We start from the raw sequence: 13612 nt of genomic DNA on the forward strand, positions 1-13612 counted from the left end.
GAGATCCATGGAGGATTTTCCAAAGCAGAACAGGCATGGGTGTGAGAACACACTCTCTGGGGACAGTATGGTGGACATGTGTGGATCTGCTCTGCTATTTAGATCTTAGGCTATTTGCAAATTATGCTTTCTGTTAGTGTTTTCAGGCAAGAGCTGCTGAGTGAAGACCCCAGTTTTCCTTTTAAGGAACATGGACAAAAATATGGAAGCAAAAGAGTAAGACATGCGATATTTGTTTAATTTATGAAATATGAAGAAAAAGGGAAGATGAAAGTACATCATCTGAAAAGCTGGAGGATGTGAGAATTCAAACAGCAGACATACAGACAGACAGATAGCAGGATGGTGGAGTAAGAGTTCCTGCTGTCATGACCCCAGATCGTCGAAGTAGACAACCAGAGTCAGAGATGGCCATTCCCAGTCTCTGTAGTGGCCCCAGGTCCACACCGATGATCTCCAACCTGGTTCAGATTACCAGGAATGACAGGTCCTGACTCATTCGAACCAGTTTTTAATAGCTAACCACACAGTCCATGACACTGAAGTGGCTGTTCAGAGAGCCAGCTTCTTACCTGGGACGTGGCTCATTGTCTGATCAGACTCAGGGGAGTCTCCGCAGGTAGATAGTGATCCTGTTTTGAGGGACCTCAGTGCCATCATGGGACTAGGCACTGTGTCAGATCCAAGGTGACTTTGGATGATGCTCAGGATCTAGTGTAGACTATGGCTGTTCCATCCCACTTCAGCCCCATCTCACTAAGGTGTCTGCAGACTAGGTGCAGGTTACAGAGAGAAATGTGTTCTTTACCAGGAACAACACGTGGACCCTGAGTCGACAGACTAGCATCATGGAGAACACCACCAGTGCTCCAGATGGTGGTTTCCATCCTGAACAAAACCTTCAACATCACCATGTTGTTTACCACCTTAGAGATGTCATGGGATCCTTTCCCTTCCTTTATTTATAGGCTTAAACATAACTTTGCCTCCTTAAATAATACACGCTTCTTTTTTGCACTTATGTATATAATGGAATAACTCTACACACCTGGTTCTCAAAATTTCCCTTGTTTTTTTTTTTTTTTTTTCAGTTTAGTTCCAAAGTGATTTATATGATTGCTTGGTATTTTAATTTGTGCTTTTTTTGGCCATAAAATAGTCCATTACATACACGTAACACAAACATTCATTAATTGTAATTCTATTTGTATGGCTTTGTCTACACAGAGCAATAGCCTTGTCAATATTCTCCTGCAGGAGTCACCATGCATATGTGCCCAGTTTCCTCTAGGGTGTGGAGTTATGGGCCAGAGCTGTGTCCCTTCCTTCCACCAGGGGATTCTGATCTACTCCTCAAATTGCTTGTAGCAACTTACACTTCTACCAGTAATGTACCGGCAGTCTAAGTGCATAGTATTTTCTCCAACTTTGGATTTTGCCCCTGTGTTCTCTTGCCTCTCCTGTGCATGCAGGAGGATTTTGGCATCACAATTTCTCTGAAACTGTGGCATCACACTGAGGTGGGAAGTACCAGGACCTTTAAAATAGAAGGAAGCACACGTGCACGTCGTGCTCACCAGTGAGGTGTGCCTGCAGCTGGATCCCACTCACTTGTGAAAGGTGCTGTATCCATGACTCCCACCTGGGCACACGGTGCATTCATGCGGCTCCTTGATGTTGGCCATGACGGGAGTGTTTACACCAAAGAAATGGGCAAATGCCACGAGTCGCAACATTTTAAAAAAACCACTTATATCTTGGAGTCAGTGTAGTAGCTCACCACCAGGCTTCACTTCAAACACCCCTGAGCTCCCTCAAACTGATGGTATTTCTGGAAAACTCTACCAGGTGTCATCAGATGAGGAGAGAAGACCTCCACGATTCCAGAGAGGGTTTAGGGCAAGGGTTTGGATTCATGTGTTCCAAAGTGGACCTGATTTTCACCCATCTATTTACTTATGAAAACAGATCTTGTGTTTTGGGCTGAAGGGATGGAGGTGCACATCAGGGAATGAGAAAATGGCGAGTAAAGGGAAATGTATCCCATGAAAGTGGACCAGAGCTGCTGCTGTAGGAAGGTATGAACCCGACCCTGCCGTGTGGGACAAACCCTCAAGTCACAGGGATGAGGAAAGACGGGGGGCAGTCAAGGATGTCCAACAATGGCAGGAGGGAAAGCACCACAGTTCATGGGGGACGAGTCCTGGACTGAGAACAGCCCAGACATTTCCTGGCATCTAAACCATGTTTCCCCTGGATGTTCTCAGCAGGCAGATCAGCCAGCATGAGCTGCAGGCTTTCTTCCAGACCCCCTTGGGCAGATTAGATTGATGTCCAAAGGTCTGCCACAGGGAATGGTGGGTTGGCTCCCCCTTGTGTTTAGCTCCTGGCTGCACCTGGGGTCCTTGCCTGGCTGTGCTGAGCCTCGAGTAGCAGAATCCCGAGGACCACCAGGATCAAGGCAGCCATGCCCATTCGGATCAGATTCTCCACCGTGTAATCCCTGCGATCTGAGGCTAAGAATGAGGACAGAGAGGGTGCAGAGGTCAGTGTGGACCCAAATGAGCCCGGATGCCGGATGTCGACCCAGGACACCCGCCTCCCCCTGACAGGACACCCCCTCCATCCCAGCCCCATCACTGAGACATTCTTCTACTTACCACTGCTGGGGTCTGAATTGTTTTGGGGTGGGCTCAGGGTGTCAGCTGTTCCTGCAGGGAAGATGGAAGCAGATGGAAGGAGCTGGAGACCCCCGTCCAGCCTGCCCTCTGCTCTGTGTTCTATATCCCTCAACCTGTCACTATGTAGTTTTTGTACAGTTCCTGAACTAACCCTTCTCTGCACTAGCAGGGGTTCCTCTGCTCTCCTCACTGGATTCCTTCAGCCTCCTTGTTTTCCTTGATTTCAGACTTGACTTCTGAGTCATTCTGGGTAGATTCTGACTGTGCCCCAGGAGCTCAGGATTGCAGAGAAAAATGGGCTCCCCACACAGAAATCATCATGTCCTTGTATGTTCTCTGTTCAGTCTGGGACACAAACCTCCTGTGCTCATGTCCCTGCAGACGAGAGTTCCCACTCATTCAGTAGCTGAGGACCCAGCGTCCATGGACGAGGGGATGTGTCAGGAGCACAGAGGGGCCAATGTCTGGGGCAGGGTCCCCTTCGCTCCATATCAACCAGCTCCCATTCTTCAGGGTCTGCATTTTAATCTGTACCTAGAGTATTCATCCTTGGATATGTTCATTAATTCATTCTTCATATAGTTAGAAATACCTGCAGTGGTAGATACATAGAGAGATGATAGATGATAGCTAGATAAATAGATAGAGAGATAGATCGATCGATCTGTATACACATATCTACATCTAACACATTAATATGTATCTCCTAAAGATGTTCAGTCATTGGGTCATATGAACATCATTATTCCTTGCTTGCAGTGTGGATCTAGACAGGAAGACCAGTTACAAACATGTGAAAAGCTATGGGATGAAGATTATGGGCATGAGGATGAATGGCTTCAGATAGATATACATGGATTACACATATATGTGCTTTACACTCATAGATTATATGTATGGATTTTTATAACCATGTCTATTTGTATAATAGCAGATATAATATAAATACATAATCAAGTGTATATGTATGGATATCTATCTACATCTTCCTGTGTAGAGAGAGAGACAGACGCAGAGAGAGGTACAGTCTGTCTGTTCCTCAACAGGAGGGCACTCGAGTCTGTGGCGTGTGGGGGTGGGCAGGGGACAGGAGGGTCTGGACTCAGGCTTTGGGGAATTGGAGGCAGGTCAGGGACACGTGCCCAGGAGGAGTCTCCATCCTCATCTCACTGTTTGGGGACAAACTCTAGAAATCAGGTGAGGTTTCAAGTAGGGATAGTTAATCGTTTTATTTGCACTGAAAAGACAACCTCTGTCCCCACTATATCACAGGCCAGACCTGAGGAAGTCCCTACGTGTGGATTTCAAACCTCCAGGAAAGGAGAGAGTCGGTGGAATTTACTATGGAGGGAACACACAAACTAGGAAATCGTTAACATCTCAACCTAGTTTTCAGATGAAAAGAAAATAGTAAAAAAAAGGAAAAACAAAATATGGACCAATCCTAATTATCAAGATTCATACAAATGGTCAAAGTAATATTAGCTTATACAATTCAGAAAATACTAGTGAACAGTAAACGTTATGCAGTTGGGTTAACACCCAAATGTTTGAAACCAGGAAGCCTTTGTAAAGAGCCTCATGTGGCTAAAAATCAAAGAGAAAACATAGTTGTTCAGGAGACGTACATCTTTCAGGAAAAGATCACATTTTTAATGAAACCCTAATAAAGCAGGAAAATGGATTGAAACGGATAGGTCAGCGGTGCTTTCAATATAAAAATAGATTTTTAATGAACTTGCTTTAAAATAAATTTGGGGTATAAATCAAGCTGTTTCCCTGACGTGAATCTTGTGACCATTTTCCCCGTCCTTTGAAGTGAGAAACACAGGTGTGCATTTTGGAAACGAGAAAGTGAAATTTCCATGTGTAATTTCGAGCAGCGCATTGAGAAATAGTTGAAAGGAAAAGAGTGTAGTGAGTTCACAGCACATAAAAATATGCCCACACCCGTAGCTCTCTCAGGCGTAGGGAACTATTATTCGGACAACTGACATATATGGTATTAAAGTAGCTAAGAAGTTCATAGAACAGGCTGCGAACTGACACCACTTCTACGGAAAACGTTGAAAGGCTGTGAAGTTCATGCAAGTGATGAATCGCTGACTTTTACGCAGGAAATAAGTAAATAAATGGGACTCGTTGAAAATGTGCTAAGACTCGGTAGTGCCCAGAAGTTCTTCCCCACAAGGAATGTGTGAATCGGATGTGACCCGATGCACACAGAAGGATGACTTGTTTCTGAGGCTGCATCCCTGTCACCTGAGTTCCCTTTGTCACCATTATCTGCAGGTGCTGCTCTAGAAGGTGTGAGAAGCAGGCGCAGGGACCTGGACAAGCGTCCACACCCAATGCCCAGGGGACACCAGCTGCACGTGGGCACACGGTGCAGCGTCCCTGGGGACTCCCGTGAGCCAGGCACGGCCCCTCCTCAGTCTCAGGTGTGCACTGAGGGGCATGGAGGCCCCCAGGTGAGCACAGGGGGCAGCAGAGTGGCGCCTGCAGGCGGGGAGGCTTCTCTCTAGGAGAGTGTCCCGTGGGGCTGACACCACGGCTCCGATTCTGATATGGAGGGGACAGGAGGTGAGTGGGAGGCCTCTGTCTACTCACGATCGTCCTCACTCCCCCACCCCTCATGCAGCCCCCTACTCCTTACCTCTGCTGGGACTGCAGCATAGGGCAGCCCTGGTGGGTCTTTCCAGTCTCCCCTGGGATGGACGCTCCTCCGTGGAGCCCCCGTGACGCCCACATTTGCTACCGTGTCAGGCTTTCCTGAAACGTTCATCTTGAGCTGACAGAGCTCATAAAGGTCAGGTTCAGGGGCCCCTCACCTGAGACCAGGAGCTCCAGGGGGTCACTGGGCTGGGACAACAGGTAGGGGGAGGCGCTGGATGAGCCGTAGCACCTGTAGGTCCCCCCGTGGGCTGAGGTCACAGGACTCATGGAGAATTCAGCCTGGTGCTGCCCAGCTCGGCGCTTTGATCTAAGACGCAGGGGGGGATCGGCTGCCCCCTCCTTGGACAGAAGGAAAGTGTCCTCAGAGCTCCATGACTGACACAGCAGGGTCACATCCTCTCCTGAGGTCACCGTGGGTCCTGGCTGCACTGAGAGGGAGGGTGTGTAGGGGAGCTGTCCTAGAGAGAGGAAGGGCAGGTGAGGGGCTGTCCAGCCCTTGCTCTGAACTGAGACTGTCTGTGTCCTCTGAGTCTCTCCCTTCCCCGTCCCCTGTCTCTCTCCGTCTCTCTCCCTCCCTGGGGACCCCACACCCCTGGTCCCACCACCACCACCTGGGCCCCCCTGGCAGGACCTGTGCAGAGTCTGGGGTCCTGACTGACCCCGTCGCATCTCACCTGCGACCAGGATGTCCAGGGGGTCACTGGGGGCCGACCACTCGGAGGAGAGCTTGCGTCCACCATAGCATGTATACCGGCCCCCGAGGGAGGGTCTCACAGGGCCCAGGTAGAAGTCTGCCCCAGAGAGCCCAGCCTGGGGCTGTTGGCCAAGAAGCTGGGGAGGGTCCCGTGCGCCCTCCTTGGACAGAGCGAATCTGTCGTAGCCGACATCAGAGCGACACTGGAGGGTCAGGCTCTGTCCAGAGGTCACGACAGGGCCCTGCTGGGTCAGGAGGGAGGGCTTCCCCAATGCACCTGGGAGAGACCAGCCGTGGATTGCAGGGGCTGATGCTCCCCAAACCTCCCTTCTCCCATCCTGACCCCCGTCTCACTGTCCATCACCCTCTGTGACTCTGACCTGTGAGCCCCTGTTGTCCCCTCACCCCACCCTCTCATCTGGGGCTCCCCTGGGAGCGGAGCCCCCATAACCTGTCTGGTGCCTCAAAACAGGGATGGGGCAACAATCAGACTCCCTCACCTGAGACCAGCAGCTCCAGGGGGTCACTGGGGTCCGACCACACCTGAGGGTTGTTGTTGTAATAACCATAGCATCTGAACGTCCACCTGGGGCTGGGGGTCACGGGGCCCACAGGGAACAGGGCCTGGGACCCCCCACTGGGGGCTCGCTGGGAGTCCAGGGTCCAGAAGGTCTGGTGTTCTCCTTCCCTCATCAGGACGAACCTGTTGAGTCCCAACCGTGAGCCACACTGGAAGGTCACATTCCCTCCTGAGGTCACGACAGGGCTGGGCAGGGCTGAGAGGCTGGGTTTGCCATGCGATCCTAGGAGAGGAGGAGGGGACGGTGTTAAATGGGGCTCAGATCCCCCACATTATCCCCAGGGCTGGGCTTTGAGAGGGAGACACCCTGAGAGCAGACCCCCTTCCTGAGGGCACAGCCTGGGGCTGGGACCCTGAGTGGGCTCGCACCTGTCACCACCAGCTCCAGGGGGTCACTGGGCTCTGACCAGCCAGTGGGACTGAGATAGTTACAGAGATATCGTCCTGCCTCTACATGTGTCATGTATTTGATGGAGAGCTTGGCCTTGTCCTTGGGCTCCAGTGGCTTCTGACTGTGCCAGGTCTCCGAGTTTCCCTCTTTTTGCAGGCGGTACTCCTGGGCCTCCAGGCTCCCCTGACACCAGATGGTCACAGGGGTCCCCCGGGGGATCACAGAGCCTGGCTCAGCCCAGATGGTGGGTTTGGGGAGGGTCCCTGGAAGGAAACGGAGGCTGGGACACAAGACCTTCCCCACCCCCAGGTCCCAGCTCTGCCCCAAACCCCCAGACGTCCCCCTCTGTCAGCCTGAAATGCTGTTCTCCATCCCCTCTGCCTGGTGGGTGACCCCTGTCCCCAGTGAGGAGGTGGGACTGGGAACCCTGGGGACAGACTCACCTGCCTGCACTCGGGTCCTGGGGCCCACACTCAGCCCTGGAAGAGAGTTCCTGTGAGAGGTTTGCCCCGAATCCTGAGCAGAACCGCTCCTCCCGTGAGCCTCCTGAGTCTGGGGTCTCTGACAGACCAGGGCCTGGCTGTGGGGCGGGTCCCTCCCAGAATAGGGCGTCCCCTCCCCTCCTCAGATCTCACCGAGACAGAGCAGGGCCGTCAGGGTGGGGGTCATGGCGTCTGCTCTCTCTGGTTTCGGCTGTGCAGACGGAGGGAGCAAGGTGCCCACAGGACGACAGACACACAGGGTGTGGCCACGCGGAGGCCGTTCCTGTCCGTCACGGGGTTGTCACGTCAGCAGCCCCACAGGAAGGAGAACAGCCCCTCCCCAGGACCTAGCCTGGCTCTGGTGTCCATGATGGTGCAGCAAGTGGACCCCGAGGCTTCCTGAGATGCCCCATCCAGGTGAGGAGACCAGGCATGTCCTTCCCTCCCAGAGCCTCCCCCATGGGTCTCCTTCATCCTCAGCACATCCCTGGGGTCCTCACCGTGGACGGGGTCCCCAGGCCCAGAGATGCTGCAGGGGGTGGGGGTTCCTGCTGTGCTGGGGAGCTCATGTCAACACAGACCCACATGTGACGCCTCTGCTCGGCTCAGGTCGAGGTCACCCTTGCAATGAGCCCCGAGGAGAAATACAGGCAAATGGGGAAGGAAACACAACCCTTCTCACGGCCCTGCAGTTTAGGTTCTCTTTCTATCACAATCTCCCTGAACTTCTCTATTTTGCTCTGACATTGTCCACCTCCCCCCTTCCTGGGAATATCACTGCAAGTCCCTCCTGGCTCTGCGGTGCCCCTTGTTCCTGGGACACAGCCGTCCTCCCCACCCTGGGGGGTCCTGTGTGCAGGCATCAGGGAACATTTATTTGGGCTAGAGCTCTGATTTTGAAGGAAAGTGGATCTTCATTGAACTATTCCTGGATCATCCTCTGCCAGCATGACCTTGGGAGGTAATGTCCTTGATCTGAGCCTCAGGTCCCATCTGCTGCATGTCGTCCTGAACTCACCCCCCAGAGTGATTGTGGGGATTTGGTGTCGAGGTCACGGGAGGGATGGGGAGCTGTGAGTTTCCAGACCAGGTAGGACGAGCGTGGGCTGGGGGTCCTGTTGCGGTGACGGGGTCCTGGGGCCAGACTCTGCGGTCAGGTGGCTGGTTCGTGTGCCCACTGGAGACCTCGTCTGCTCAGAATACCAGGACTGCCACTCACGGTACGTCTGAAATATGCAGCCACAGACACATGCAAGTAAACGGGAAATGAAATTTCCAGATGCAGGTGGAACCCCAGCAGGGAACAGAGAACCCAGCTGGGTCTCCCCTGGTGCCTGGGACCTCGGAGGGCTCCTAGGGACGATGTTTCCACCAGTGTGGACACAGAGGGCTTCCCCAGGGTCCTCTCACTGCAGAGGGGTCAGGGCTCCAACAGAAGGTCGGGCTGCATCCTCAGGAGAGACAAGAAGGGCTTTGGGGTTGGATCCCTTAACCACCAGCTGCAGCTGCCTCTCCCAGGACTGGAGTCATACACTCACACAAGGAAATGAGAAAGGGTTTCCCTGCAACTTGCTGTAGAGAGAGAACGGGAGAGAAGGCATTTGCAGAACTGCACGTTTTTAGGTAGTCGACTATTTTCACTCTCAGTGAGCGGATGCCAAGTGTTGCAGTTCCCTTAGAACAGGAACCCAGGGGGCGCCTGTGTGTCTCCGTCCCTTAAGGCTCTGACTCTCGATTTCGATTTCGGCTCAGGTCATGATCTCAGGGTCGTGGGATCTAGCTCTGGGTCAAACCTGACATCAGGCTCTGTGCCTAGCCCGGAGTCTGTTTGTCCCTCTCTCTCAGCTCCTGCCCACCCCCCCCCATATAAATGAATAAAATCTTAAGAAAAGGGCGCCTGGGTGGCTCAGTTGGTTGGGCGACTGCCTTCGGCTCAGGTCATGATCATGGAGTCCCTGGATCGAGTCCCGCATCGGGCTCCCTGCTCCCCAGGGAGTCTGCTTCATCCTCTGACCCTATCCCCTCTCATGTGTTCTCTCTCTCTCTCTCATTCTCTCTATCTCAAATAAATAAATAAAATCTTAAAAAAAAAATCTTAAGGAAAAAAAAAAGAATAGGAACCCAGGTGTGAACAGGAACCCAGGATGGAGAAGGTGAGGTGCAGCATGAAGGACAAATGGCAAAAATGTAAGCACTGGAAAATACCAGAGACAGACACGGCTGTGCACACAGGTGTGCACATACACACCCAGAGAGGAGCGGTCACGGTCCAGGTGACCTGCGACTAGGACCTTGTCCTACCTCAAGGGAGACGGTAATGAGCGCCTGTTCAGAAAAACGTAAACGCACACATTAAACACGTGTGCCATGATCTAAAATGAAAAATGACGTGACTTCCAAAGTGCTTGGTGTAATTAAATGAAACAATATTTTTTTTTAAAGATTTTATTTATTTATTCATGAGAGACAGAGAGAGAGAGAGAGGCAGAGGGAGAAGCAGGCTCCCGCGGAGCAGGGAGCCCGATGTGGGACTCGATCCCAGGACCCTGGGATCATGACCTGAGCCGAAGGCAGACGCTTAACCATCTGAGCCACCCAGGCGCCCTAAATGAAACAATATTGCTTCCACCTTATTGAGGTATAAATGACAAATAGAAATTGTATATATTTCAGGTACATAACTTGATGTTTTGATAAATGTGTGGTTGTGGAGTGATGACCACATTCAAGCTAATTAATGTATCCAGCACCTCATGCAGTGAGCACTTGTGTGTGTGTGCGTGTGCATGTTTGTGTGTGGTGGGAACACTGAAGACCTACCCTCTAAGCAAATTTGCAGCATGCAAAAGGCTCCAGTTAGCTCCAGTCACATTGCTGTGCATTAGATCTAATGCTGTGCATTGGATCTCCAGAACTTACTCGTCTGCATGACTGAGACTTGATACCCCTTGACCAACATCTCCCCATGCCCCCCTTTGCCCGGCCCCTGAAACTACTATTCTACTGGGTGTCTAGGAGTTTGCTATTTGGGATTTTTTACACATCAGTGAGATCGCCCTGTACTTGGCCTTCTGTGCTTTGCGTAAGTCCCTTCCCATAATGTCCCCCGGGTTCACCCAGGTTGTCGCAAATGACAGGATTTCCTTTTTCAAGGTGGAGTAGTGCTCCTTTCACATAAATACCGTATTTTCTTTATCCATTCATCTGTAGACAGACATTTAGGTTGTTTTCATATCTTGGCTGTTGTGGTTAATGTTGCAATGAACGCGGGGGTGCAGATGTCTCTTTGAGATCCTGATTTCATTTACTGTGGACATAGACTCAGGAGTGGGATTGCTGGATCCTATGGATCCCAGGGTTGCTTTCTTTTGAATCGTTTGAGGAAACTCCATTCTGATCTTCCACAGCGGCTGCACCAATTTACACCCCCAGCAGCCGTGCACAAAGGGTTCATTTTCTCCACACTGTTGCCAAAGCTTGTTACACCTTGTTGTTTGGATAAGAGCTCTTCTAACAGGTGGGAGCTGGTGTCTCACTGAGGTTTTTGATTTGCATTTCCCTGAAGCTGAGTGATGCTGAGCACCATTTCATATACATATCAGCCCTCTGGATGTCTTCTTCTGAGAAACGCCTTTTCGGGCCCTCTGCCCATTTTCATTTGGGTTATTCTTAGTATGATCGGTATTATTGCACTGAGTTGTGTGAGGTCCTTATAGATTTGAAAACTCTCCCTTATCAGATGGGTGGTTTGCAAGGATTTTCTCCCGTTCTGTAAGTTGCCTTTTCACCCTGTTGATGATTCCTTGGCCGAGCAGAAGGTGTTCAGTTTGACAATCCCGCTTGTCTATTTTTGCCTCGGTTGCCCATGTTTTTGGGGTCATATCCCCAAAATCATTGCCCACATTGATGTCAAGAGGCTTTTCCCGTATGTTTTCTTTCAGTAGTCTTATGGTTTCAGGTCTTAGGTTTCCGTCTTCAATCCATGTGGGTTGATTTTTGTGATGTGGTGTGAGGTGAGGGTCCAATCTCAATCTTCTTCATGTGGACGTTTCATTTTCCCAACACCATTTATCGAAGAGACTGTCCTTTGTCATTTGTATTCCTGGCCCCTGGTGGAAGGTGAGTTCACCGAGGTTCTTTGAGAAAATTATTTTGAATTGTCAGGCAGTTCACCCATCTCCATTGTTTTCATGGTCGGCTAATGCAGATGTGATTTTTCCTTTGGTAGCGTCATATTTCCCTGATTCTTCGTGTTTCTTGTAGCTGTGGTGTCTTCACATCAGAGGAAATGGCCACCTCTTCCAGTGTTTATGGAATATTTAAGCAAAGGACTGTTGTGGTCAGAAAGTTCTATGAAGGTCATACTAGCTGCTATTGTACATGGAAAGGAGACTCTAAATAAATTTAAGTAAGTCAATAATTAAAATAAACACAACACGTGCCCTCCTCAATACCCACCATTGGGCTCACCCATCCCCCCACCCCCTCCCCTCTGAAATCCTCAGTTTGTTTCTAGGAGTCCCTAGTCTCTCATGGTTGGTCTCCCCCTCCGATTTCCCCCGCTTCATTTTTCCTTCCTTCTCCCAATGTCCTCCATGCGATTCCTTATGTTCCACAAATAAGTGAAACCATATGACAATTGACTTTCTCTGCTTGACTTATTTCACTTCGCATAATCCCCTCCAGTCCCATCCATGTGCATGTAAAAGTTGGGTATTCATCCTTTCTGATGGCTGAGTAATAGTCCATTGTATATATGGACCACATCTTCTTTCTCCATTCATCTGTTGAAGGGCATCTCGGCACTTTCCACAGTTTGGCTATTGTGGACATTGCTGCTATGAACATTGGGGTGCATATGGCCCTTCTTTTCACCACATCTGTGTCTTTGGGGTAAATACCCAGGAGTGCAATTGCTGGGTCCTAGGGTATCTCTATTTTTAGTTTTTTGAGGAACCTCCACACTGTTTTTTTAAAGTGACTGTACCAACTTGCATTCCCACCAACAGTGTAAGAGGGTTCCCCTTTCTCCACAACCTCTCCAAGATTTGTTGTTTCTTTCCCTGTCCATTTTTGCCATTCTAACTTGTGTAAGGTGGTATCTCAATGTGGTTTTGATTTGAATTTCCCTGATGGCTAATGATGATGAACACTTTTTCATGTATCTGTTAGCCATTTGTATGTCTTCTTCGGAGAAGTGTCTGTTCATGTCTTCTGCCCATTTTTTGACTTGATTATTTGGGGTTTTTTGGTGTTGAGTTTGAGAACTCCATCAAAAACTAAAGATATACTGTATGGTGACTGACATAACATAATTTAAATAAAATAAAATAAAATAAAATAAAATAAAATAAAATAAACACAATAATTGAAGGCAAACCTTGAGCGTCAGCTGGTATTCCAAATGATGTATATGGATTGATCACATGAAGCTCACACCCCCCCTCCTGATTCATAAACACGCTTCCACAGGAGAGAAGGGATGCAGACATTACCTTTGCCTCTACTTTCACAGGAGCCGAAGAGGAAAAGCTTCCAGAGCGCTGATCTGGGAAATTGGGGAAGTGTCTACGGGCCCAGCATGATTGTGTGAGTGCGTGTGCACGTGCGTGTGCAGGACTGTGGGTGTGTCACAGGAAACTGCCCCAGTCTGGGTGGAGGAAGGCAGAATGGCAGCTGAGGTTGGAGCGTCACATCTGGACTCACCGGGAACAGCCCTGGGTTCAGCTGGAAGAGCAAGCAGTTGACCCCGGGGATGGCGAGGACCAGGGGTGGACTCTGGGAAGGGAAGGGGCAGATGCTGAAGGGAAGTTGCAGAGATGGGTGTGTGCGGGGTGACCTGGAGAAGCAGGTGGCCCTGGAGCACAGAGCCCCGGCAAGGTGGGGGATGCGGCTGCACGGGCCAGCTGTGTCCAGGTGTGGGCTGCAGGGTAGGCTGTGGGGTGGACAGGACAGGGGTGAAGGAGGCTGAGTGGTTTCTGCTGGCTGGTTGGCTGTGAGGTGCAAGAGACAGGGATGGAGGGCAAGCTTCTCTCCTCTCCAGCCAGGCTGCCTGGAGACCCCAACAGCATCCTCCTCAGAGAAGCAGTGAACAAGGGGTGTGGGAGG

General features: G+C 50.7%; 1 protein-coding gene across 1 annotated transcript; it reads right to left on the reverse strand.

Annotated features, from left to right (window-relative positions):
• Window positions 1-237: 237 nt before the first annotated feature.
• On the reverse strand, window positions 238-7732 carry LOC135362796 (leukocyte immunoglobulin-like receptor subfamily A member 6). Its single transcript, XM_064580410.1, has 8 exons — window positions 7658-7732; window positions 7466-7501; window positions 7001-7285; window positions 6552-6854; window positions 6032-6328; window positions 5513-5815; window positions 2661-2711; window positions 238-2516 (listed from the first exon to the last, which is right to left on the reverse strand). The coding sequence occupies exons 1-8, from the start codon at window positions 7689-7691 to the stop codon at window positions 2380-2382; spliced, it is 1446 nt and encodes a 481-aa protein (XP_064436480.1). The 5' UTR covers window positions 7692-7732; the 3' UTR covers window positions 238-2379.
• Window positions 7733-13612: the final 5880 nt, after the last annotated feature.

Source organism: Mirounga angustirostris, unplaced genomic scaffold (assembly GCF_029215605.1).
Source record: "Mirounga angustirostris isolate CCGP_5_RB_7025 unplaced genomic scaffold, mMirAng1.0.hap1 SCAF_16, whole genome shotgun sequence".
Lineage (NCBI taxonomy): Eukaryota > Metazoa > Chordata > Mammalia > Carnivora > Phocidae > Mirounga > Mirounga angustirostris.